The sequence below is a fragment of the Apteryx mantelli genome, chromosome 14 (genome assembly GCF_036417845.1).
Source record: "Apteryx mantelli isolate bAptMan1 chromosome 14, bAptMan1.hap1, whole genome shotgun sequence".
Classification (NCBI taxonomy): Eukaryota; Metazoa; Chordata; class Aves; order Apterygiformes; family Apterygidae; genus Apteryx; species Apteryx mantelli.
Window position 1 is genome coordinate 12,296,077 of NC_089991.1, and position 26,000 is coordinate 12,322,076.

Below are 26,000 nucleotides of genomic sequence, written 5' to 3' on the forward strand. Positions count from 1 at the left end.
CTGTTCATATTTGGCAAAATAGATAAAGTTTGACTACAGAACTTAACTTTTTATTAGACAAAGTAGGTTTAAAAAGACAGCAGAATAGTTGCAACAAAAAGCACCCTTAACCCTAGAAAACTGATATACCCTATAGGAAAGCTTGCAGAAAAAGCAAATTCACTGTCTAGGGCATATCAAAATTTTTGCTCTACTGTAGCTACTCTGTGGTCAGAGAGAAGACTTTCACCCTCCAGAATAATCTGGTCTCTTTTTCATGAGCATGACCTTTACTTTGAGGTTAAAACCTGCTACCTGCTTCATTATTATTTATAATGCAGTAGCACCCAGCGATATCCTACCAGGATGGATTGCGCTGGTCACTGAGCTGTGCAGCTAATGAAAGGGCAGTCCTTATCCCCATGGCAAGCAGCTGAAGTGTGAGACGGGAGATGACAGGTAGCTCGAACAAAGCAACGTGGGATGCACGAGCTAAGAGAGAGCTGATTATAAGAAGTATGATAGCAGGTGTCACTGTGCTCCAGCTGCTTGTGCTGTTATGCACTTTCTAAGCCATGTGGAGAGGGGAGTCCCAACAGTGGGAAAGGCCTTGGCTGTAGCTGTGAGGGGGAAAGATATCATAGCTGGAATTGAAGAGGGGACACAAGACCTTTCAAGTAGGGACAGATGCCTGTCCATGGCCTTGCATTTGTCTCCTATCCACAGAGATACATGCTCAGGCCGGTGGGAAAGCTTTGAGGTAGGCATGGAAGGAAGAAGAGGGGGAAAATCTCGGTATGCATTACTGAGTGACCTACCTAGATTGAGGATGAGTAAGGCAGGGCACCCAATCATAGCTGCTGAGTCCTCTGCCACGTATCCCATCTGCTTCATGACAGTGTCACACTGTTGGCCTTAAGCTGACGAAACAGCCAGCAGATGGCTGGGAACGAACCAGTCTCACTTGCTGCAAGGCACTACGGGAGCTGGAAGCACCCGATCTTCGGAGTTCAACTTGCTGCAGTCTGGACGCCCTGGGAAGGTGCTGGGCTCTAGCCAGCTCTTGAAACAATGCTCCTAAGGAAACTACAGATGTGCCATAAAGTTTCTCCATATCTGTCCTGCTGGCAATGGCTGTGAGAATTTTGTGCAACACATGGAGGCTGGAGGACCAGAAGTTTGGCAGTGCCAATTCACAGTTCCATCCTAATTCAGAGGAGGGGAAAAAACTGAGGAAAACTAAGTAGAATAAGAAAGTGCCATTTTGTGCACACTGCTTGGAGGAATTAGCACAATGCAAGTTCACTGGGGACTGAGGATTTAAGGGGCTCAGCAAAGGAGTCAGACAAGTAGGGAACAAGATCCCATGGCGGGTATATGAATATGTGGGACCTCCTAGGCCTTATACGATTTTATAATACAAAGGAGAAATGTTTGCGAGCTCTGCAGTCTGCTGCAATGCACACACACCACATCCATGACAACCTGTAGTGAGACACAGATCAAGCAAGAATGGGGAGAAAAACTTCTCCAGGAGAAACAACCCTTCCTGTCCTGCATGCACAACCCCTCCCAGAAGACCCACACCAAAACAACCTTGCCAAGGATGGCACTCAGCCGCTCAGATTCACAGTCCACCACCACCAGCCTTTCCTTCTTCTTCTCCAGCTCCTGGAAAAGCATGCGGTAGCCCTCCTCTGTTGTTGTCAGGATGTTCACAGCTGTCACCTGCCAGTTCTTCTCGGCTGCAGTGTCCAGCACTTTCTGTAAGACTGACAGCCCTGTGATGGGAAGAGAGGAGGAAGAAGACAGTAGAGGGAGAACCAGGGTTTACTTGTGCAATGGCATTTTTCCTTCCTTCTGACAGCTTGCATAGCTACCTCAAGCTGCGCTTGACCCAGCATCGCAAGAGCTCAGCAGAACTGCAGTTAGCAGTTAATAGTCTAACATTTTACCCAAACACAGCTGGGCTAGAATTAATGACTATTGCCTTTTCTGTCCTACCACAGGAAAATAGGATGATTCCAGGCCTAGTTTTCCTTTGTAATCAGCAGATCAGTCTCGTTGATTGGGCCCTGCTGTGGGATTCAGATAAGAGCTCTAATCCCAGTCCTGTTGACTGTCACTATCCAAATCACTTAATTTTTCTGGGCCATAGTTCTCTTCTCATCTTTGATCTGTTTAGGCTCTAAACTCCCAGGGTTAGGGACTCCCTCAGCAATCGCAATACACAATCAAATTTAGCATCCTTGTCTCTCCTGGCAGCATCTCATCAGAAAACTTCATTATTTTTAAAAGTATCTTGCTTAAATTACATGCACAGCCTTCCAGAGGAGATATTATACATAGTCAGCACCACCATGGAGTCCAGCTAGACAATTCTGTCTACTGCAGACATTGAGGATATTCAGCATGCCCATGCCTCACTACACCAGGAAGCAGGATGGGATGCTTTACACCTTCTCCTTGTCTGTTAGGTCATCTAGTCCCTGCAAGGGCTTATGTTAAGTTCCAAGGCAGTGACAGGGAATGTTTCTCAAAATCCACCTGGATGCGATCCTGTACAATGTGCTCTAGATGACCCTGCTTGAGCAGGGGGCTTGGACTAGATGATCTCCAGAGGTCCCTTCCAACCTCAACCATTCTGTGATTCTGTAATAACTTCCAAAAGCCCAGTAAAGGCTCCTTTTTTTTTTTTTTTTTTTTTTTAATAAACAACACTCATTAACACAGGGAACTCAGAGTTTTCAAAACTACCTGCCACAAACATACACACATATCACAGCTGTATGTGCTCATTTGAGGCCTTGATGTGCTCCCAGGTGAAACCTGAGCAGCTGCTGTTTTGCGTTCACAAATGTGGGACTCAAAGTGGCCTTAAATTGGGCAGACTATTGAAAATGGGATGTCTTCAATATAAATAATCTCCCTATTTGAAACCCAGACCACTCAGACATAAAATATTTCCCTTGTGCTGCTGTAGTGCAGGCCTGACAGTATGAACACTGATGTAGTGGATCAGACTAACGCTTTATCTAGTCCAGTGTCCCATTTGCAGCCGTGGTCAGGAATGGATATTTAGGAAAGGAATAAAGAACAGGGAAGGCATTGTGTGACCCATTCTTTAGCATACCTGCTCAGCCTCCAGCAACCCACAGAAAAGGGACTTCTCAAGGCACAGACTGCATCTAGACCACTATGTTTTATTGCCCCATAACTCTCCTTGCTTACTTGTGACTTACCCCGGTCAGCATCATAAATGTACACGAACTTCTGCCAGCTGTAGTGTTCAATGACATTGATGAGAGCATCCTGGAGCTCTGGGCGAAGCTGAAGAACAAACTGGTTGGATGTTTCGACGGGAAAGCTAGGTGTTATGAAGCAGACGTGGAGAGCCCCGCAGAAGGATGTGAGCATGTTGACGGTCCGCCTCTCATAAAATCCAAAGATGGCATAGACGCCCTTGGAGAACTGCGAGCAGACTGGAAGAACACAGAAAAGGGTTGTGAGAGGAGAAGGACAAGGAGGTTTGTCAGAGAAGCCATCAAAATAAATCTTTTCTCTGAGATGAGCTGCAGCATCTCTGCAACAAATCATTTTCTCTAGGCCTGTGGGTTGGTGAATGCAACCCATGCCATATGAAGAACAGGGTGCTCTGCTCTTGACCTCCACAGAGCTGCTTTATCTCTGATCAGCAGAAGGGACACAGGAGAGTGAATTCACTGTTCCCAGGGCTCTTCCGAAATTTTGCTGCTCCTGGGATGTGATGTGTTGTCTGAACAAGGGAATACCTGAGCAGAAAAGCACCCTGGCACAGCAAGTCCTGCCTCCTTGGGATGGCCGCTGTCTGGCAACAGGAGCTGCTTTATTATGTGGAAGAAAGGTGGCTGCTCAGCCTTGCTATTGCAGCCCTGGATTCATTCATGGAGCAGAAAGAAAGGGTTTGCACCACAACATGACCTTTTGCTGCCAGTGACTCCAGGAGGAAACCATGAGCTTGACCTCAGAAGCTGAGCCCATGCTGAGAGGGCATCTCAGCAAAGGTTCAGCTAGGTTCAATCCAGCCACAGCACTGCTACAGCGGGATTCGACCCCCAGGCACAAGCTGCTGGCACTGAGGTCTCCAAGCCTCTGATACCTGGCACGTGAGGGTACCTGGAGACACCTGTGTGGCTCTGTCTGGTTTCCTCACAAGGTGGCAGCAAGGAAGGCTGTGAACGCAGTGAGGCTCCGGTGATGACCTGGGAGATCTCCACGGCTAAGACCCGAGGGTGTGTGCCAGGTGATCCAGGGGATATTTGTGCCTGATCTCAGTAGTTAGCGCTGTGCTGTGCAGGGAGGGCTGTCTCGGGTTGAAGGCCTTCTCAGGAGAGCACTTAATGAGATTGTGGGAGCTGCTGGAAAAATGCCTCGGGATCTCAGTGAGGCAGAGAGAGCTCACACTTTGGGTTGTAAAACTCAGTTCCTAAGATAGTCAGACTCATTTAATATCACTCCTGTTTATGGTACATCCCAAGTTATTATCAATAAATCTCCAAGCTGGAGGTGGTGGCAGTGACAGCATTTTCCCTATGCCAGAACTCCTGGCACTAGTGTTTCCTCCTGTTGTCACTCTGACTCTGAAGACCCTTGGCTGTGACATTTATATTGACTCAACTTGTCCCTCCCCCCTCCCTGGCCCCTCTGCCAAAGTGCAGGGTGAGAAGTTGGATGTGACATTTTGGGGTCCCCTGGCAAGTGCTCTGCATTGCTTGGGAATCCCTTGACCTGATTCGAGCTGGTAGCTGCCAGTACTGTATCTTCTGCATGTGCGGCAGGAGACAGGCTCCTAAACCGAGCTTGCTCCATCCTTAGCTGGGCTCGTTCCAAGCTCTGTCCCTCCAGAAGTCACCCCCAACTGGCTTACAGCCAGCCAGGATAAGATTGCTTTGTTCCTTACTTCTTGACCCCCAGCATCAAATATGCAGAGGGAAAAGCAAGGAAGCCAGCTGCCCACTATGCAAAGGAAGCTTCAGCTTCCACCTAGCCACCAAAATGAAGCTGACGGTTTTTTGAAACTCTGTGGAGTGTTGAGAACTGAGAACTGAATTTTGTGACATTGATGGGAATTTCTGCTTCCTCTTGGAGCTGAATCCAGATTTTGGAAAGCTCAGTTCAGCAGTTTGTTCCCATGGGTTATCCGTCCTCTTTTCACCACTCAGCATGTGTCACAGGCTCTCTGGCTGACCCCCAGGGTCCACAGTCTCAAATACCTCAATACCCTCCTCCCCCAAGAGGACTGACAGTTCTGCGGGGCAGGAACTTCTTGCAAAGCCCAAATCATGACAGAAATAAAACTCTCATCTTTTATTTTCACTGCAGTGTCTCTCTTTGCAATCAGCAATTGCATCTGTATCAGCTGGAGTCACTGCCCTCATGATGGGACTGACACATTCAGAAAGAAATGTAGCAGATATGGATAGAAATAGTCTGAACATCATTTCCATGTGACTGGACCAGTGGGTCTAATGAACAGTGCGATATGCCATATGTGAGAGATCAGAACATGATCTCTGGAGACCTAGACTTCAGATTTGCTGAAGGAGTAAAGTGACATTCTCGGGGCAGTTTAGCAATCCAGTGCAATTAAAAATCCCGACAAAAACTTGGCTGGCTTGTTTTGTTTTTAAGCAAAGCATGGCTTCCTTGAATTTTATCTTCTATTTGAAATGATTCTATTATTTTTTAGATTTTTTTTTTTTTAACTCTGTGGCTCAGTCATGCTCAGGCAGCCTCCTACACTGTTCTGAGACACTCATCAATCCCAGTGTTCGAAACAGATTGCACCAAAGATGCCTGGGAGAACGAACAGTCTTTATCATTAGTAAGTTTGGAAAAGAACCCTAGCTCGCATTGTATTTTCAGACTAAGAGGGGCCATGGACAAGGCAGATCATTTGGGAAAAAAGACTTGCTGAGGGTTATCACCTGAGGAACAGCAAAGAAACTGTTATGTCAATTAATCTGGAAAAATGAAAAGAGTAAGAACTGCAGCCACTTTTCTGGGATTAAACTTGATATAATGTAAAAGTGGTGGCCACACAATGGTGTAAATCTCAGGACTATTTCAAATTATGGATGTTCCAAATGTATTAACCCTGCAAAACTAAAAAGAAGATATTTACCATTTATTTAATGCACTAAGAGCTAGTTGGAATTTCTTACTATTTGCTTTAATTGTTTTATTAAGCAAATTTATTAATAATTGTATTTCATTTGATTGCTCTGAAGTCTTCCTAATACTATTAAGAATTGTAAACCTTGACTAGAGGAAGAAAATACTTTAAACTCTTTTTTCTGTTTTCCAGTAGGGAGGAAGCTCATCAGTTTCTCCGTACTCACAAGTGTGTGATCAATGCCTTTCTAAAAAAATTAAGAAGCCTAACAGGAATAAAGATCACAGTGGAAGGTCTAAGAAGATTAACTTTTCTGATCAGTTGGGTTGTGATAATGCCACACTTCGCAAGCCTCATGCAACTGGCTGTTAATAAGTAGATGGCCACAGACAGGCTTTTCTTGAGAACAGAGTTACCCTTAATCTGGTAATTAGCTCTACTATTTGAATTTGGAAAGTTCAGCTTCTGACATGGAAGGAAACTGGGTGAAAATCAACAGCAGAAATGTTTGCAAATCCAAGGATGTAAACACGAGTGAAGAGTGTTTACTTGGATAAAAATTCAGGCATTCGTGATGATATGCATGTGCCATTCTTGGCCTCTGGGCTGCATGAAGGGAAAGAAGGACAGAGAACATCTATTCTGGGCTGTAACTATGCTATTATTTTAAAGTGAATTTGCAATAAATTACATAAAAGTTTGCCTCTAAACAGGCCCTCAGAAAACATAGTTCATAGTGATTAAAAACCATGGCAACTATGACTGCATTCCCCCCGATCAGTCATTGCATGGTTATCTCCCTGCAACTGCTCACACTTGTATAACTGATTTGGTTGGGACTTTTGGCTGGGACATTCCCAGGGTGTGTTGCCCCAAGCACCGCTGACATCACATAACCCTCGTCCTCCAGGCACAAGATCTCTCGCTGAGGCTTTTTGGGGTAGCGCCCTCACTTTCTGCAGAGGGCCATTCCACAAAGAAAATTAGGTAAAAGCAGAGGCTGTGGTAGGCAGTAAAACCAGTGTCTGCTCCCATCCAGCATGGGAGCAGAAGAAAAGAGGGGATCCAGTTTATGTTGTTGCTGGGTCCCCTTTGCTAGATATCCATGCTAGATACCCATGCCCTTACCTTTGGTCCCAGTTGTCTAGGAATCTGTCCTAGACATCTGGTCGCAGCTACCATTTTCTCCCAAGTGAACATGACAGCCTTTGCCCTTGAATTCTGATGGGGAAAAAGCATGCATGTTTCCACTGTCTGTGGCTCATGCTTAAAATCCTCAGACTCTGGGCTTTCTAGGCATACACTCTCTCCCTGATTTCTCTTTTCATAAGGAAAAATTCAAGATAAAACATTTAAACCTGAGAGCAGGAAACAATGATTCTACTGAAAATACATGCAGGATGTGACACCTACCCGGAAGCTGAAGAGAGGCAGCTCCAGCCACCTTTACAGATGCTTCCAAGATAAAGAAAAATACATGACCACAGCTTTAAATTGCACATTTTCACTGCAGAAGAAGAAAGCAACAAAGCCATGTTGAGTCAACATAAACTTCTGGAAGACATTGTTTGGCTAAAGCTCTCAGCCAGTCAGGGGAAGAGCAGATGCCCAAGACTGGTTTCTGCACTCAGAAGGGTCGGGGATATTTTGGAACTGGAGGTTTGATCTGGCCCATGTGAGAGGTGGATGCCAGCTATATTAGATCCCTTGTTTGGATTTTGGTAAAAACAGAAAGGAAACCAAAAAGTTCCTCTCAGAAATGGTGACCACAAAGAGGGGCTCAAACAGTTTTGGGACTGGAGGGGGAGGAAGGGCCAACAGGCTCTACAGAAGGATGGAAATGAGGATTTGGTGTCTAGGAGTGAGAAAGGTGCAATTCTGCTGACAATCTGCAAACAGGATTGCAAAAAGGGAACTGCTCTCCATGGACAGAGCTGGAGAAGAAGCCTGGTAGGAGATCCTGGCAGCTGCTCATCTGCCATTTCCTTTAGAAGTAGGATTTTCACCATTTCACTGCGTTTAAGGCTAGAAGGGGACATTAGATCACTTATACTGACTTTTTGTATCTCATGGACCATTAACTTTCACCCAGTTAGCCCTGGAGGGAGCCAATAATATAGTTTAGTTGAAGACATTTAAGTTCTCTGGAGACTCAACTGCTATGTGCCTCTGTCAGAGAACAGGAGTAGCAGAGACAGTGCTAATACCCAAAACCCCAACAGTGGTAAAAAAACTGATTAAATGAAATATCCCCAGATGTTCCCCACAAATGACACATGGTGTCTGTTGCCGAAGGAGTCAGAAAACCCAGACGGTCCCTGCCAATCAAGCTTCAGAGTCCTTCCTGACCCTGGAGGATGTCATATCAGATGAGCCTCTGGGAGGGAAGACTCTGCACCCTCTCCACATAAGCCATTCCTCTAATGCAAAACTGCAAATGTGAGGATTTTGAGCAAACAAAAATTCCTGCTCTCCACAGCCAAGGCAGGCAGGGAATGAAAAGGGTGATTTGGAAATTCAGTCTCCAAGACAAGTAGGGATCATTGAAACTCCTTACCCAACACACCCAAGCCACAGCACTTACTCCAGAAACCAAATTAACAGATGTCTTTTAAAAATCTCAAGATGAGTGTGGCTACACTTTGAGTGAAATACAATAGTCATCTCCGTTTACTGCCGTCTGCAAGCTATTAAAGACTAGCCCTGCAATGCCTGCAGCCTCAATATCACAGAGTGGCACTTCTTTCATCTGCCCGAACCTCCTGGGACAGAGGACCAAAACCCTCACTTGTCCAGATGTGACCTTGAAGCAAGGCAAACTCGTTGACAACGGTGGTGTCAAGGAGCAGTTCCCACATGTCTGTCTTTGCTCACTTTGAGTGTGTGTGTGCATGTGTGGGAAAGAGAAGGGGGATGTGCATGCATAAAGTATTTTTAGCATGCCCTGCCTGGAGGCGACCCTTACACAGTGATGGAGAACCTGACATCAGGTTGGCAAAGCAAGTGGAGTTTCAATGAACGAGCAGTAGTGCCTGCTTCAATTAGGATCAGCTCAGCTTTCCTCCCAAATGTTTGTCCTCACAGTTCTCCAATGTGGCGTAGGTGCCAGAGCGCATCTCTTCAGCACATCCCAACGACAGCATGTTCCCACAGATTTCTCTAGCATGGGAAAGCCAAACAGATTCTGCACTCCCCCATCATTCCACGTATGTATTTAGCTGACAGTAGATATGCCCCATATATTGGATCAACTGCAAATCAGGCTGATGTGATATCACAAGAAATATATGTTTCTATTTCAAATGTATAAAAGATAAAGAAGCGTGGTCCCTTCCATCATTTTCCTGCACTACTGCTGCTCCAGCTGTCTTGGAAGCTGGAAAACAATGCTGATTACATCAAGATCTTCTTTCCTTCCCTCATATTTAAACAATACTCTATGACTGAAGAGCTGCTCATCACTGTTTATGCTAACAGATTTAATTTTTAGTTAAATAGATCAGAGTATATTAATGAAAAATTAGAAAATAAAAAAGAAAATAAATATTTTGCAAAAACTAAAGGATCTAACAGTGATACAGAGACTTAGACTGAGACCTGGCTAACAAATGATAAGTTTTCCTTGAGATCAAATTAGATTTGGGATGCATCTTTCTTGTAGATTGCTGAGTGTAAGGAGACAGAAATGAAATGGCGCACTTGTCAATAAAAATTAACAACATGGCAACAGATCTTTCCTCAGGACTCTCAATCATTTGAGTGCACTTTTGAATTATAATCATGGTGGTAGAAGATATGGGCACAGGTATCTGCAGTTGCCTTTGACCTCTCTGTCAGTTAAAGGGGCCAGCTGAAAACTATAGCTCTTCCGCTTCTGTACTTCATGTCTTGAAAACCCTTTGTCTTTTTCCACTACAGTCCTGAACAGTGTTTTTTTGCCCAGCCTCACTATAAAACAGAAGAGAAAATCCAAATATCAAAGGTCATAACTGGATCATTGAGCTTGTTGAAAAAAGGAAGAAAGGAAAGATAAGTTGTTTGTCAAGACTTTCCCTGTTTGCTCTGCTTGTTTTTAAACATATAGTTACTCTGGGGATTGCTAACATTTTGTTGAATCGCAGAAAATTAAGAATTAAATATAGAGAGGGGTTTCCAGCGAATAGTCAAGCTATTCCTAGGGAATGGTGGCACTTCTAACATGAATGGAGGTGTCACATTGGGTGCAAATTCCCTATGTGAAATGCTCTGAGGTCATGAATGCCTTTTGACACGTCCTGGGTTATAACCTAGAGGAGACACAGGCCTGTATCTCCTGTGACTTGGGACTTATGGGTTCACAAATTTGGATGTCCCCTTAAGTAAAATGTCAGTTGAAAGCTGTAATTTCTGGATAGCCTTTAAATGATGGCTAATTGTCAGAAAGAGAATAGAGACATCACTGGAAAGGAGATGAGGCCCGTCTTCAGGTGCATTAGGCGTTCAAACTGCTTTGCAAAGGAAGGTGGTTTCTGTGGTTAGAATTAGGTTGTTCTAGTAGGGACAGCTTGTCTAATGAGGGTCCTGTGGTTACTGGATCAAACTACGTGCAAGGGGAAACTGGTTCAGTGCCAGCTGCATTTCACGTTTGCTATCTAATCATGACTTGGCTGTTTGCCTCTAAAGTGGAGGAAGGATTCCCTCTTCTTCCTTCCACTGCCTTTCTCTGAGACTCATCTACTCCAGTACCTTGGGTCAGAGACTGTCTCTTGCTACATGTCTGTATAACCCCATAATAAGGCCTTATTTTGGGCTCTAGGTGCCGATGCCATGCTCCTACACTGTGCAAGATTCATGCTGCCTCCTGCCTTTAACCTTCTCCAGTGTCCCACTTTAGAGGCAGCTTTTCCAAAGCACTCCCTGAATTCATACCTTTTTTAAAACAAAAGAGACCTGGGAGAAGGGCCTGGAAGCTCTTCTGCATTTTCCAGTTCTAATAGAGGATCTGACCTTTCCACCTTGCTTCATTTTTAACATGGTAGTTTTTTAAAAAAGATTCTCTTTCCCTGCACGCCAGGGAATGCTAGCTAGGGGTCTGGGGTACAGTTAGCTGTCAAGCCATTGCAAGCAAACCCAGCTGGGATACAGTTTTGTGAGATCCTTTCATGGCACACTACATAGTCAAAACCCATCATATTTACCTGACAGAAAGTAGATCTCCTGCTCCCTGGAGCCCAGGGATGGCCCATTTGTGGCCCTTGAGCCTTGCAGGATTTTGAGCAGTTTGACAACTGCCAGACCTATGCCTCACATCACCAGCAAGCCTGTGCTGGCATTAGGGCTGCTGGGCAGCCTGGCTTTCTTGCTAAGGCTCTGGAAGACTGACTATTCTACTCTCACCTAAACTCCTATAATGAGAAAGAAAACCAAAAATTTGCCTTCATTGAGCTCCCCATGTCTGAAGCAGAGTCATAAATATTAAAGCAGGATTACTACAAATGGAAAAGTGACAGCTATATTAGAAAAGGAGGTGAGGGATGAGAGCTGAACCAATTTTGCTTTTGCGGCCTTATCAGATGGCCTTTTATATTATATTGGTCCTTCTGCAGATAGTGCTATACTAGGAAAAACTAACTACAGTAGGGTGGCATAGCTTTCTGCTGGGGAGCACGAGCAACAACAGCGGTGAAGAACAAAGCACCAAACCCACAGCATGTTAATACAGTACATAGCACACTGGCTCTTAGGTCAGCACAGCATTTAATTCTAGACTGTAAGAGCTGAATTATTATAACAGAGTAAAAAGAGGGGAGCAAGGGGGGAAGATAAGAAGTAGCAGAAAGCAAATGTGTCACATAAAGAAGAGCTCACTGCAGATGAAATGCATTTTGCCTTCAATAGCTTCTTTTTTTTCCCTAATGCATTCTATCTGTTCATGGCAGTTTTTCTAGACATTAAAGTCTGTGACTGTCTTCAGTGCAAGCCTTGGGTTCTGATAAGGATTTTTAAGTGTCTGTCTTGAAGCTTGTTGCTGGTTGCAGTGTAAAAGCCAGATGCTGGACTTTCCTTGGAAAGGTGATTCCAAGATGAATATATCCTCCACTGGGGAGGAGGGTGTTACCTTCTGCCTAAAAGACTCCTTTCTTAATTTTTGTCCCATTAATTCTAACTTTGGTCCCATGTCCCCTGCTTCATAAAACATCTGCATAAATAGCCCCAAATTTGCTCTGTGTTTTTACAGATGTGCCAGTTTGGAAGCCAAACTGATCTATCAGTCTCTGATGTGCTCCCTGTAAGCAACAACATTTCTGAGACTCATATTGTTACTTGTAATTGAGAAAAGAGTGTTTGGATAAATTTTCTCAGCTGTAATGTTTCTGTTTTTTAGGATTATTTCCTGCTCCTAATAATGTCACCATTAGCCCTTCCCTTAAGTCTGCTCCAGGCATGGAGTTCATTTATGATATATATACTATTTCTCCCAGGTACGTAATGAAGATAGTAATCAAGACCATCTTTAACAGCAATCCTGTATCAGTTTCTCTCCTTGCCCCATCAGCTCATTACCTTTTAACTTTTCATCACAATCATGCCTTGTGAGTCTTTGTCTATTTTTAACCTATATGATAAAATTATTTTGAGCCACTGAATACCACGCTGTAATTTACACAATCAGGACCAAAATTTGTGATTTGACAGGTGACTGAAGAACAGACTAACTTTCAGCATGGTTATTTGATGCGGGGAACCATGAAAATATGGTTATTGCCAAGATGGGGAATCAGAACAACTGAATTTAGAGAGCAGGTCTGAGAGGGAAGGTCTCACCTGGTTATTGGTGACAGCAGGGGCTGGACAGCCCACCAGATCCCCTCCAGTCCTATGTCTATATGCTGTACTTTCTGTTCCTACTTTGGGATCTCAGCCAACATTTAGCAGTACTGAATTCTGACCTGCATACAGAGTTCTTTTTTGTTTCTGATAGTTCTCATGGTGGCTTTAAACACTTCCTCTCCCAGGTACTAGCAAGATGCATGACATGCACTGAAAGCATATACCTGTAAATCAAGCAGGGCACACACAAGGCTTTGGATCACACAGCCTGGATCACTGCACACAGACACTTGCGCTGCAGGGTGAGACCACCTCATGCCCTGAGCCTGCTTTTCCCCACGCAGCCAGAAGGAGCACCTTGTCCTTTCTCTCTGCCTCTTTTTTTTTTTTTCCCACTCCTGCTTCTAAATTTCCAGCTTTTAATTGTTTTGTGCCACAGTGCATAAACCCTTATCCTTGCATGCCACTGAGCTAGGGCGTGCTCGCTTCAAAGGAGCAAGGGGCTCTGGCGTGTCCTGCACCCCTAGGTGGGCTGCATGGGCATTAAGATGAGGTCCAGCTGGCTCAGAGTCACGCTTGTCCTATTGCCCTCCAGGCAGAGGTACCTGCCATAGATGCAACTGTCGTTCTGTACGTGCTGGTAGGATGCTGGGCATGATGCTACGAGGCCTCTGTGAGGTACTATAATAGATACATTTTAAATAACAATAAAGCAAGCACCTGAATAGCCTCCTTGGAGTAGAGAATTACCTTCCCAGAAGAGAGGAGAGGGATGATATGGCTGGCTACCCACAGAAAGTAAAACAAAGGATAAGGAGGGACCTAAAGGGAGAGTCGGGAGAATTTTCCCCAACCTAATTCATCTTTTATGTAGTGATGATGTCTTGTGTGTGCTGTGCCTTAAAATATCACAGAGCCTGTGAGACGGGTTGGCTGATGCAGGCTGCCAGAGGGCACACAGATGTTTCCCTCTGGTGGCAATTTATTGTTGGCCTTTCTGGCAGTTGACTCCCAATTCATTTAAGAATAAAAGGCAGCAGACCAAAAGCGTAGGGTTCACGGTGTGTGGGAAAGCATCTCCAACCTCCCCTCACCCCAGAAATACAGCCTCTCTGGTCCTTGGAGCCAGATCTAGGCAACGAAGGAAGAACTTGCATTTATCCAGGACAAGCAGTTCTTCTTCAAAGAAAACCTCTCACATACATGACTGAGTGTCTTGTCCTTAGGGGCCTGAAGTGGGATGAGGCATTTAAACCTACCAGGTGTCTGACATTCTAGTTATAAACATTCTTTTATATATATATAAATATTAAGGCTGCATTACAGGCATCTGCTGAGATAGCAGAGGAAACTCTTCACGTGCTGTCACTGCTCCAAAACCACTATGTTTTCTGCAATAAATGGAGCCCTTGGAGCCTTCTGAAAAAAGGAGCAGCAAAAGTACAAACCCAGCAAACTATACCTGGCATGTAAGGGTTAATTCTCAATAACATAACGCTTTTGTATTACCAGGTGTATATTGTATTCACCTAAAGTTTGTGAAAGCACAAATGGTTTTGAAACCCCATTTAACACCTCAGCAAGGGTTGAGTTAGATGCAGAATGACAAGGTCCTTTGACATCCGAGAGTGCTGGCTTTTGTGGTTTTAAGTGCCTCCCTTGGTGGTTCTTTGCTATAGTCATTTGTTGTAGGGTTTTTATTTTTATTTTTTACATTAATGTTCCATTCCATTGTGTTCATAGCTTTCTTCTGGCCTACTTAATGTCAGGGGGAACATTACCATTTCTTCCCTGTCATTAGAACAGCTTTAATCCCGTCTGCATTGCAAGGGCAATAAACAATGATAGCTACCAGATTTTTATTTCTGCAATGCTTCTGAGCACGAGGTTTTTAAAAAATCCCAAACAAACAAGTTTAAGCTTGGGATCTTTTAAACCTGGTGGGAGACTGTGTTGTCTGGGGAGCAGGAACACAGAACTGTGACAGATGGCAAGATCTGGACCTATGATTTGTATTTTTATGGTCTCTGGTGAAACTTCTGTGCAAATTCCTTCTTGTGGGTGGTGGAACAAACAGTTTACATGAAGTGCATCTAGCTAAGGTGCACAGATGGAGCCTCTACAGAGAGGTGATACTTGTTAAACTGGGGCTGGACACAGCTGCAGTGTGGAGAGCAGCTTCCCTCTCGTGGGATGGGCAGGCGCCCATCCCACTGATTGGTGCTAATGGCAGGGAAGGGGGGAGTGAGGGGAGCTCTGCTTTCTGCCCCACCACTTGTAGGGTTAGACTTGGAGCCCCACTGTGAATGTGATCCAAAATACCAAAAGTCAACACAACCACGGAGCTGGCTACACAGCAAGAATTTCATTGGAAATAAAGTGGAATCCAAGATTTTCCTAAGTGCGTGAAATCTCTGTCATTTTATCAAAATGCCAGAGGGGCCTTTTAGAGTTACAATCTTCTTATGATCCTGCACTAGGATCCCTAAAAATCATCTCTCATAACAAACTGGTCCCATGCTGAAATGAACTTCACTCTGCATGGAGGTAAGGGCCAAGAGGCAGGAGCAGCTGCTGAGCATTTCGTTCATCATATGAAACCATCTTGAGTGCACACCTTTTGTCTGAAAGGCCTTTGGACATGCAATTCATGTTAATGTTAATAGCAGTCAACAGCCAATTCTAAGACACAAAGCATTATATGAATGTGGTTTAGGCAGACAATAAGTTTAGGAACGTCTTTTCTTCTAGATGTTTCACTTGCAGAAAATAGAGAGCTTCACATGTTCACAGGAAAGATTTCTGCTAATGGAAAACACCAGGTCCTCTCCTGTGCTATGGTTCTCAGCCTAGTGGCCAGCGAAGATACCAGGAGTATCTCTGTTATCCTGAACATCCTGCACTCCCAGTGAGACAGAGAAAATAATCTCAACAAATGGGATGTGTATCTTGGGGAGAAGAAGTGGGGAGCATCCTTTGCATTGGGAAAGCACTTAGATCCCTTGCTGACATGTCTAGTTGCATACAAACAGCACCTTCTCTCCTCTACCAGTTTCCATTCTGGAAGAGTTTCTAAGCTCATGAAGAAAGAGACTCTCTGGAGAGCTACAGAGAGCAAGAGAGATCATGTAAAACATTCTGCATAAATGCAAATTGCTGGGAGGCCAGCCAGAGCACAGGAAGGAAAACTGTCAGAAACTTGGGGTCATTCATCATTTGAGAACAGTGATACCGTACATACACATGCAGCTTCTGTCTCAAGCAGTTACTCAATGTAAAAAAGAGTATAACATGATTTAGGCAGCTACTGAGAAAACCCCACAGCTTCTCAGCTGAAATTTTGCCCATAAAATAATATTTAGGCAGAAAAGCTGCAGCAGACTGGAGAATGCTAATTTGTACCACTTTTCACAAGTGTCAAAGAGACTCCTTCACTATTCACCAGATCTTGTTCAAGTCCCTTGCTGATGTTGCAGGAAGATGACTCCGATAAAATACATTTGTCTGTGAAACCGGAGAGAGCTGCCAGCCACTCTGGGTCATGCAGGTCTTGAACAGAGGACGCTGGGAGCACTGGGTTTTCAAGGAGCAGAAACACTCCTTGGATTTAGCAAATATTTCTGAAGTGCAAGACACAACTGAGCCATGGTAACATCACACATCAGGTGTTAGATTTGCTTCCCACAAGCAAAACTGGGAAAACTGCACTGTGTAATTGACTCTAACAGTACATTCAAAGTGGGCACATGGATAGCTAAATGCATAATTAAGCTAATTAAGGTACCATTTATTCCAGAAGCCTCCAAAGGAAAAGGAAGGAGGAACTGTAGGTACAAGAGAAGTTTTCCAGGGCAGAGGCTGCTGCTACCAGTGGGCAAAACCACAACACAGACTTGGTCTGGAAAGAACAATAAGAAATGGCTCTGGGACAGATTCCTCTGCCTCCAGGTGTGCACAAAAAGCCAGGAGTGCAATGTGAAAGCCTGTGATTTACATCTTCAGGGTTGTCCTAGCTAAACCAGGGAGGGCTGTGATTTTTTTCTTCTTTCTCTACTGCAACACACTTTGAGTGCTGAATGTAGCAGAGAGGAGTGTGTAGCCTTCACTCTGTATTCCTGACCCTCCTTTTAGGGAAGAGGTTAATTTCCCAGGGAGACAAATGATTTTTGACTGCCTATGTTTAACATGGCTGTGAACATCTACAGGCACATTTTCTAACCATTTAGTGTGAGCATTCCCCTACACTACCAGTCCTGACAGCAGAGTGGAGTCAATTGAGAACCTCAGTAGCATTTCCAAAATGTGCTTAAATGACTTAGTCAGCTACCACTCCCCCTTAAAGAAGAGGTGTTGGAATGATCTTAAAGCGATTTGAGATCTAGGCGCATAAGGAAGCCCTATGATGCATACAACCTTTTAAAATTGGGCCCTAACTCACATAAATTGCAAGGATGCTCCTACAAAGGCTGTCTCCTGGGATAGCTTTTGTCAGTGCACTCTCAGGTCTGATGCTTTTCAGGTACTGCTTGTTGAGTTGACCTAGACTGGAAGAATCAGGGTGCTATATGGGGTCAGTTTGGTTGATGGGGTGTGCCACAAGCCTGCGTGCATGTGGGCTTTGCAGCTCCTGATGGCACTGCTGTATGGATGTGTGGCTATAACACACTCGCTTGCATTGTCCTGCAGTCTCCCATAGAAGGAGCGGAGTAATGAGAAAAATCATCCACTTTCTGCCTGGTCAAAAAGAATAGTGTATGTAGGGACAATACAAATTAGACAGCTAGGAAAACCAGTGTAGAGCTGGTTCAGTGTAGAGCTGTTGTCTACGTTACAGTCCCCCTGGTAACTACATTGAGGCCAACGGAATTACACTAGGCCTAAATGTGGTCTAGTTTTGTCAGCTGGGAAACACATCTTTCCTGAATGAGGCTGCAGGGATACAGGACCTGATTTGCGTGTGCAGTCATCTGTGACTTGCTTGTAAAGTGTACTTGTTTCACATCTGCTTGAGCATTGGTCGCCAAGGTCCTCCTCAGAAGCATTGTCAGGCATGAAACCAAAAGGAATTTGTGATAAAAGACCCTTAAAAAACTTCTCCTGACATTCTTATTGGAAAATCCTTCAAAGGAAATGTGGGAAATAACAGAAACCCGAGGAGATGTGAGAACTGGGAGGGAGAAAGGGGATGGGGGAAAGGAGATCCAAGTTTTGGGTTCATTCATGGGGGAACAGCCAATCTAATTTCAAAATCAAGTTGGTTTTTAAAAGAGAAAAACAAGGATGAAAGAGCGTGTGAAGGATGGGAAGGGGAGCTGGGTGCAGGAATGCTCAGAGATCCAAGGGCTTCGTGCCTATTCTCAAAAGGTGGGGGAGAGAAATGGGCTGTCAACTTCTGGGTCACTCTGTCCTTTCTCTCTCTGAATGATCAGAGACAATAACACTTTGTCCCTCTTTAACACTGCCAAGTCTTAGTTAAGAAGGGTTTTTTTCAAACCTCTGTAGATGAAGCCAGGCAACCTATTCTCCATGAAGGTTTTGAACTTCATTTCACAGTTGGAAAGACTGAGGCACACACTTGTACAGGCCACAAAAGAATTCTGGGGCAGGAGCCAAGTCCCCCCACACTCAGCTGTCTCCACAGTAATACTCTTTCTCTCTTTCTTCTTCTCCCCCATCCATAGCCAGAGAGGAAGAGCTGGGAATCAGTTTGTCTCTTCAAAAAGAGGTCCAGTGGTCTACTGCTCATTCCAACCAGCTGGACTTGTTCCACACAAAATGAGCATGAGAGGATAACAGAGGGACCTCAGTGAGCAATGAGTCACCCTGGCCACCAACAGCCCATGGGGAATCACCTCCAGGTGTTTCAGAGGTGCAAGCACAAGTGAAGCCCTCTGTGATGTCCCTGCTGAAATAGCTGAACTGACTGGACTCCTACACTGAAAAGGTTGTGCCTTCTGGTCCAGCTGAATGGCTCCTAGGGGTTCCCTTCTGCTTGGGAGAAATATGGAGTGGTAAAGAAAGAGTTCACCTTCTCCCAGACCTTGCCAGAGAGGCCAAGAAAGATGAGCAGAAATGGACTAAGAAATCTTGTGTGGGAACACCCAATCCACCTCTGTTCATCTTTCTCCTGAAATGCCCTCTTTGGCAAGGGACACAATGAAGAACAGGCCCTGGACAATGCTTTTCCTGCACGGTGCTCACAATCCCTGTCCCTGCTTGTTCTTTTTGCCCATCTTTTTTGTGGTAGGGAACGCGTTGCCAGCAGAGCAAGGCAGCACAGCAACAGGCGCAATGCTCCTCTCCAAGCACACGCAGACTTGGCACCTCACCCAAGAGTCGGGGATTTTGTGACCAGCTGTTGAGTGGGCACTTTGTACTGGCTTTTAAACTAAACCCATTGCATTTCCTCTCGTGGCCCAATCTCATTTCCCCCTGCTGATTCATGCTGGGTTGAAGGCTTCTGAAAGGAGGAAGGCCAAACATGACCTCTGCCTGAAAGGCTGGAGACCTTCCCAGAGCAAAACTGTGCCCCCCAAATGCCTCTTCTTTGGCTCTCTCTAGCTTATTTCATGATTTGTTAACTTTTAAAGCCAGAAAGCCATCTAATCACAATGGCCTTGCTTGACTTCCAGCAGAGCACAGAGAGTTGGGTGCCCAGCTGGTGGCTCTTGAGCAGAGCAAGCAGTGGCTTCTAGGCCAGGCAGATCCCTTCCTGTGGGGCAGGGATGGCCAGGACCAGCAGCTCTGTGGGCCCCACTGAGAGTCCATTATATCTCCAGTCCCCAACTAAGGAAGGGGGAGCCAGTATCCCTGTTGGCTCCACGAGCTGTGTGCAACACGTCCTGTGTCTCGGGCAAATGAAGACGTAGGAGGGGAAGTTGGCCACCCTTGCCTAGAACTTACCCTACTATTTCCTGCATCACATTGAAATACCTGTTATTGGAATAAAGTGTATCTCTAAGATACATAGACTCCATTTTATAGAGAATCTTCTCTGTATTTTGGGAATTTGCTCCTACAGGAAATTCTTTTGGTGCTAAAACCACTCTTCAATTCTGTTTCGAAGATTCCTGCCAGAGTTTCTAGCCATGAGATCTTCTCATATTTGTACAGCACCTAGCACCTCGGGTAATCTCAGACTACAGCTATTTGCTTTTTAGCCTTCTTCCTTACAAAATAAATAGAAGCTCTTGGAAGCTACAAAGCAACTGACCAGGCTTTCAGTGATCTTCCATTAACCAGACTGCAAATATTCAAATGGTCTACTGGACAAGCAAAGGATCAACACTTTTATCAAGAAAAGTTACCCTATGTACCCAGCTATTTTAGTGCATTTTATCATAAAAAGCTCAGTAGGCTTTACTTTAAATGTTTCTGAGATAAGTCTAATGCTGGTAGAACTGTTCCAATTCAGGCATACTGTAGACAATAAAGCTAACTGAAATTTTTCTCAACACTTTTTTTTCCCCTCCAAATGCAAACTGAGGTTTGATCAAAATTAGGAAGTTGCTGATTTTGACAAAACACCCTGATTTTCTAATGGAAAAGCGTAAGGGGGACAAAGTTTTAGTGTTAAGTCAGGATGTTAAAAAACAAAATAAGTGTCAGGGTGAAATCAACACTCCTCCCCTGGCCCTGGATCAAAAATTGCTCTCAGATCACTGCCAATACCCTTCCCACCTAGAGGAGACACCGTGCTGGCAGCCAGGCAGAGCAGCAGAGATAAATCTGAGGTGAGAAAGGGAGAATATGGGGTCAATGGAGATTGTGCCAGTGTTTATGCTCAGCCACGGGCTGGAAGCACAGCAGCTCTCAGAGCCCTGTTTCCCAAGGAGCAGCATCCCAGAAAAACACTTAAAATGCATTTGCCCTGCACCTGGACAGCCTCTGCTCAGCACAGCCCAGGCCCTTCATCTTGCTCTGCTCATGGGGTAACGTTTCCCGCTGTGCCCAAGGGCTGCGGTCGCCGGTGGTATCGGAGCCATCAGCCTTCTCCCGGTTGTCAGCCAGTTGCTAATCCTCCTCCTGGTATAGTAATGCCTCTTACTGTATTACAGCTTCATCCCCACTTTGTTACCCACACCGTAAGCCCTCCGCACCAGGCTCAGCAGTGCCCCGTGGTCCTTCCCACCCAGAGGGCACAGCCCTCTTTTTCTCTGTAACCCTCGTCCTGCAGGCACAGGACCCTCAGAGCATCACTGTAGCACGTCCCAGGGCCACAGGCCCGTACGCTGTCATGAATGGGTCCCTCGTGGGTGGTGAGCACAGGCACGCGCTTGCACCCCCACGGCGTGAGCCCCCCGAATCCCTTTTGCTACACACCTAGCAAATCCTTCTCGCCACGTCCCACCTGAACGCACGCACACTTGCACATACACACACACACTTGTGCACACACACACACACTAATCCTTCCATTAGCTAAATCCCTTCTTTTCACGGCGGCATTCTCACGCGCAGCAATCCTTATCGTCCCGCGCCCAGATGCAGGAGCTCGGCTCTCCTGTGTGGCACACGCGGCAACCCGCTTATCTTCTCTCTCTGATACACGCGCACACTTTTTCACACAGAGGCTAATCCTTCTCAGTGTCACGTACCTCAAAATCCTTCTTACAACGCCTCCTCACACAGTGAGTAATCCTTTTCGGAGAGTCTCGCGCATGCAATCCTGGTTACAATATCCCTCCGCACACATGCACGGCCACATGCAGCACCTCACAGTGCTTCACATGCGCAGGAACTTTTTTGTACGTCATACCCATACCATTATCCTCCTTCCTGAAGCACCTATTTTTCATGGACTCTGACGCATGCATGTGAACCTGTCTTCAGTGCAGTAAAAAGAGCGTTTTTTACCCAGAGCAACTAGTGTACATAAGATATTTGGGGGTAAAACCCCAGATATATGGGTAACTCTCCAGGAAAATGGAGAGCTTGTCTCAGAAGAAGAGGTTAAAAAGATCTGGCATGTTTAGCACAGGAAAACAAAGGCTGAGAGGGGAAAGGGCTGCTGTCTATAAAAACATCATAGGGGTAAACACTAGAGAAGAGCTATTGATGCTGAAGGACAACATTGGCACGAGAACAAGCGAGAATAAACTAGTCATGAATAAACGCAGGCTGGAAACCACAGAAAGATTTGTAACCACCAGAGGAGAGAAGCTCTGGAATTGCTTTCCAAAGAGAGCAGTGGAGCAAAAACAGAGCTGGTTTTGATCTGGAGCGTTAGTGCTTGTCGAAGGGGGAGCAACAGCCTGGCGTCGGTGACCTGGAGGCGCCTTCCCAAGGTCCCTGTGCTGTTTAAGCTTTGAGCCTCACCCTCTCGCACCGGCACACGGAATACTTGCACCACAGGAAACCCATAGCACAGGAGCACTTTGTTCCTTGGCTCTGTGTCCCCAGCTGCACCGTGGGGGCAGGAGTACCGAAGCAGGAGTGCTTCCCGACAACTACGCTCCTGGTGCCTGCAACCCTAGCGGCGCAGCAGCAGACCAGGAGCAGAGACCGAGCGGCGACCTCTCTGCGCGGTGCAGCATCACGCGAATTGCGGGCGCAGCGCCCAGGAATCTGTTTTGATCGCTGTGGCACAGAGAAAAGACGCTCACATTTCCTCAGCACACATTTACATTCCCGGAGCCTCCCGCCTCCACTGTTCAGCTGTCTCTAGAGACACTGCACACCTGACATGTCTGATAGGAATTACATATCTGCAATATAGATACAAAAAATCACAGGAAAAAGAATATTTAGTGGACTGGAAGTGTTGCTGCATAAGCCATTATACTCCCAGAAGCGAGTGTGCCTAATGCTTTTCTCTCCTACACCTGCACAAGGTAAATGACGGGGACGCTGGCTGTGCCGTGCGAGAGAGGAATCAGATGTAAAGGTGCCTTTCATTTGCATAGAGATGAAACAATCTCTTCTGAAATGCATATGAAAAGTGAAGGTGTTCAGAAGTTTCCACACGCACCACGGTATCAAACGCGGAGCTCAGCGCTGCGGGACTGAGCCGTCTCTGCTTCTGCCCAAGTCAATGACTTCTGAAAGACGGGAGGTCTGGGTAAACCCAAGGGCATTGCTTAGCGTGTGGTGCGAGCCCAGCGTGCAGGTGCCAAGCACCCGGCAGGCAGCAGGGCGCACGCGAGGCGCCACTGAGGGTGCACGAAGCCCGTGCAGGGCTGCGAGAAGCAATCTGAGCACATCTCCCGAGAGCAGGCGGAGTAAAGAGGAAAGGAGGGGGCAAGGGTGGGAAAGGGGTCTCACCGTTCCGACTTCGGAAAATGCTCATCTAGGAAGTTCGCCTAGTTTTTTCGAAATGGCAGCTCAGTCTCTTGTTACAACCATGCCACACGGATGAGAACACAGAAGGAAAATCTGGCATGTAGAGCTACCTACTTACTTCTTCCTCACAAGAAGTCACACACAAAAAAAGCATTTGCAGTGTTCTTTTTTTCTGATGGCAATTTCAAAATTAAACAAGAATATTTAGTTTAGTGCTGCTTTACGTTGTCTCAAATTATTTTCTTTTGGTAAGGGAAACTGATGAAAATAGTTTTATTTCTTTATTCTAAAATTTCTATTCATTTTCTCTCTTCCCATGAAGAAAAGAGGGAATACAGAGAGAAATATGAAAATAGGTGGAGACTGGCATCACACACTGCTTCTTTTTTTTCTGTTTTCCAACTGGTAGGTGGGAGGTAAGTGGCAAACTGGGAAAAAAGTGTGAGCATACATAGGAATCCCCACATTTACCTTTTATTTCAGATTTGCAATGGCAAAATGATAGTAAATATTTACTGAAACTTCTGTTTTCTTGAGGGGGAAAATTCTTTCATGACAAAGACTCATTTTGAATGGGAAAATTTTCTATACATTTTCAACCATTTCTAGACAGAAATCTGTGATTACCTGCAATGATGCAGGGTGCAGCAATGGTTTGGTGTGGGGGGTAACTGGGGTCTCTTTCTAACTTTGCACAATGAGATGCTGGGGACTACCCCCAGCCACAACTCAGTGTGAGCTAGTTCCTCACATCATCTCCAGAGCGCTCTGGAGGGAAGCCCACGAGATGTGGTATTGCAGGACAAGCTCTTGCACAGGCAGTGCAGATCTCTTCACCAGCGTTCCCCATGCTTGGCTTTATCTAAGAACAGCGTGGTTATTCCTAGCTAACTGAACAGTCAGTACTGTGGGCAAAAAGTACACATACCACAGGGCCTGGTCCACAGAAGCCCACATTTGAACCTTTTCTGTTGCAGGCGTGGAATCAGAGTGCTGAGGTTACGCACAATTCAAATAGCATAGCTCAGTCTGGGTTTGAAAAGAGTAGATCAGTCCCCCAAATTGGGCTCAGTTACACCTCATGACTATCCAGAACTAATACGCAGCTTTCTGGAGGGGTTTCTCAGCCCTTAGAAGATCTTAGCGCCCATCTGAGCAAGGACAATGTTGTGGCCTCATTCATATGGTGGGGGAGATGCACCCGGAAGACATCCCGGAGCCTTTCTCAGAAGGGAGACATGGGTTTCACATCTCCTTTCGTAGCACACAAAGAACACAATGAACCAGGTCTCCAGCCATGGCGATTACAGGTCTCACATGTATGAGGAGGACAAGGTTTCTGACTCCTGGGATAGGGGAGATTAAATAAGAGGAATGTCTGGTGTAGTGAGCTCTTGAAGAGCCGCCAGATTTTGTAAAACAATTCAGAGACACCAGAAGATTGTGCTGTCAAATAGCATGGGGAGAAATGCTCAGCTGGTCTCTACTGGCTTTGTGCTGCTGGACTCAGGCCCAGGCTGGTGGGATTTCTGTTTGCTCATTTGTTAGAGGGCGAATTAATGTGCACTGTACCTCATTCTCCTATTCAGAAAAGCCTGAGCTGGGCGTGAAAGGGGGGAAACCAGTAACCAGAACAAGATGCAGCAAAGGGAGTACAAATGTGAGAAGGGGTAAGTGAGGGACAGGAGATGAAATCAATGATCCCAAGGCAACTCTGCCAGCATACATTGACTGACGGTTGGTCTCTCTTTCTTTCCTTTGAAATGTACTCTCTCATCCTCTTTTCCTTGCTCTTTTTATGAACTATACAGTATTCACAGTGCTATTTTCTGATTTATTTAGTTTATCCTCTCATTCTCTCTTGGATTTTAGTCTCTTTGCTCCAGTGCTCTCTCCCTCAACATCTCCTGCATGAAATAGAAAACAGTAATGTTCAACAAAGAGTCAACTGTAATGATGGTGGCATTGAAGTGATCTTGAGATGAGAGAAATTATTCTTCTATTCCAGCAAAAAGATCTTTAGCAAAGATTTACAACCTGCAAAGAGGACTAAAGGGGATGGATTCCAGAAGACAGTTAAGACATGAAACTTGGTTTAAAAAAGACAAAATTAAAACCATAGCATATGAAAAAAACCAACTCATGAGTATATGAAGGTAAAAACTAAACAAGCTAAAAAGATTCTGTAACAGGGAAAACAATTTTATTAAAAGCAGCATCATCAGGGCGCAGAAAATATCAAAGAACAAACTCAAGCAAGAACTGCACAAACACTAGGAAGAACAAGCATTATAGGGTCAATTGCCTAGTCTAACTTAATCCAGAAAAATTGACTGTAACAAGTGGAGTGCTTTTGGAACTGAAATCATATTTCACTGTCTCTCTTTTATGGAACTTATATAATTTAGCTTGGCTAATAGAATTAAGGATATATTAACATATTATATTCTTGGTTTTTAAAAGTCCTAAATGATAGCTTGGACTGCTTGGATCATTGCTTCTAGAGAAGGTGCGTACTTGAATACAAGACCAAAAAGAACAGAAGTGTACTGAAAGTCTCAATGCTTTGTGATAAATATTAAATATCTTGTTCTGAATCCTCCTGTCCCAAAACATGACATTGCCTCTTTATGGAATGACATGAAACATAAACATCCTTCAAACTCCTGTTGTCTCTTAAAAAAAAAAAAAAAGTGGCATTTGCTAACGAGGCTATAAATATTGATGTCTTTCTCTGGTCCCCCAGAGCCCTATCATTTCTACAACTGACTGATTA

At 45.1% G+C, this 26,000-nt stretch overlaps 1 protein-coding gene across 1 annotated transcript in view; it reads right to left on the reverse strand.

The window, feature by feature from the left end:
- GRIA1 (glutamate ionotropic receptor AMPA type subunit 1) overlaps positions 1 to 26,000 on the reverse strand; it is a 129,018-nt gene that overhangs the window by 63,621 nt on the left and 39,397 nt on the right. Inside the window, exons 3-4 of the mRNA XM_013953652.2 lie at positions 3,222 to 3,461; positions 1,576 to 1,760 (exon numbers count right to left, since the gene is read on the reverse strand). Coding sequence (XP_013809106.2) covers positions 1,576 to 1,760; positions 3,222 to 3,461 — 425 coding nt within the window. The remainder of the gene's footprint in view (positions 1 to 1,575; positions 1,761 to 3,221; positions 3,462 to 26,000) is intronic.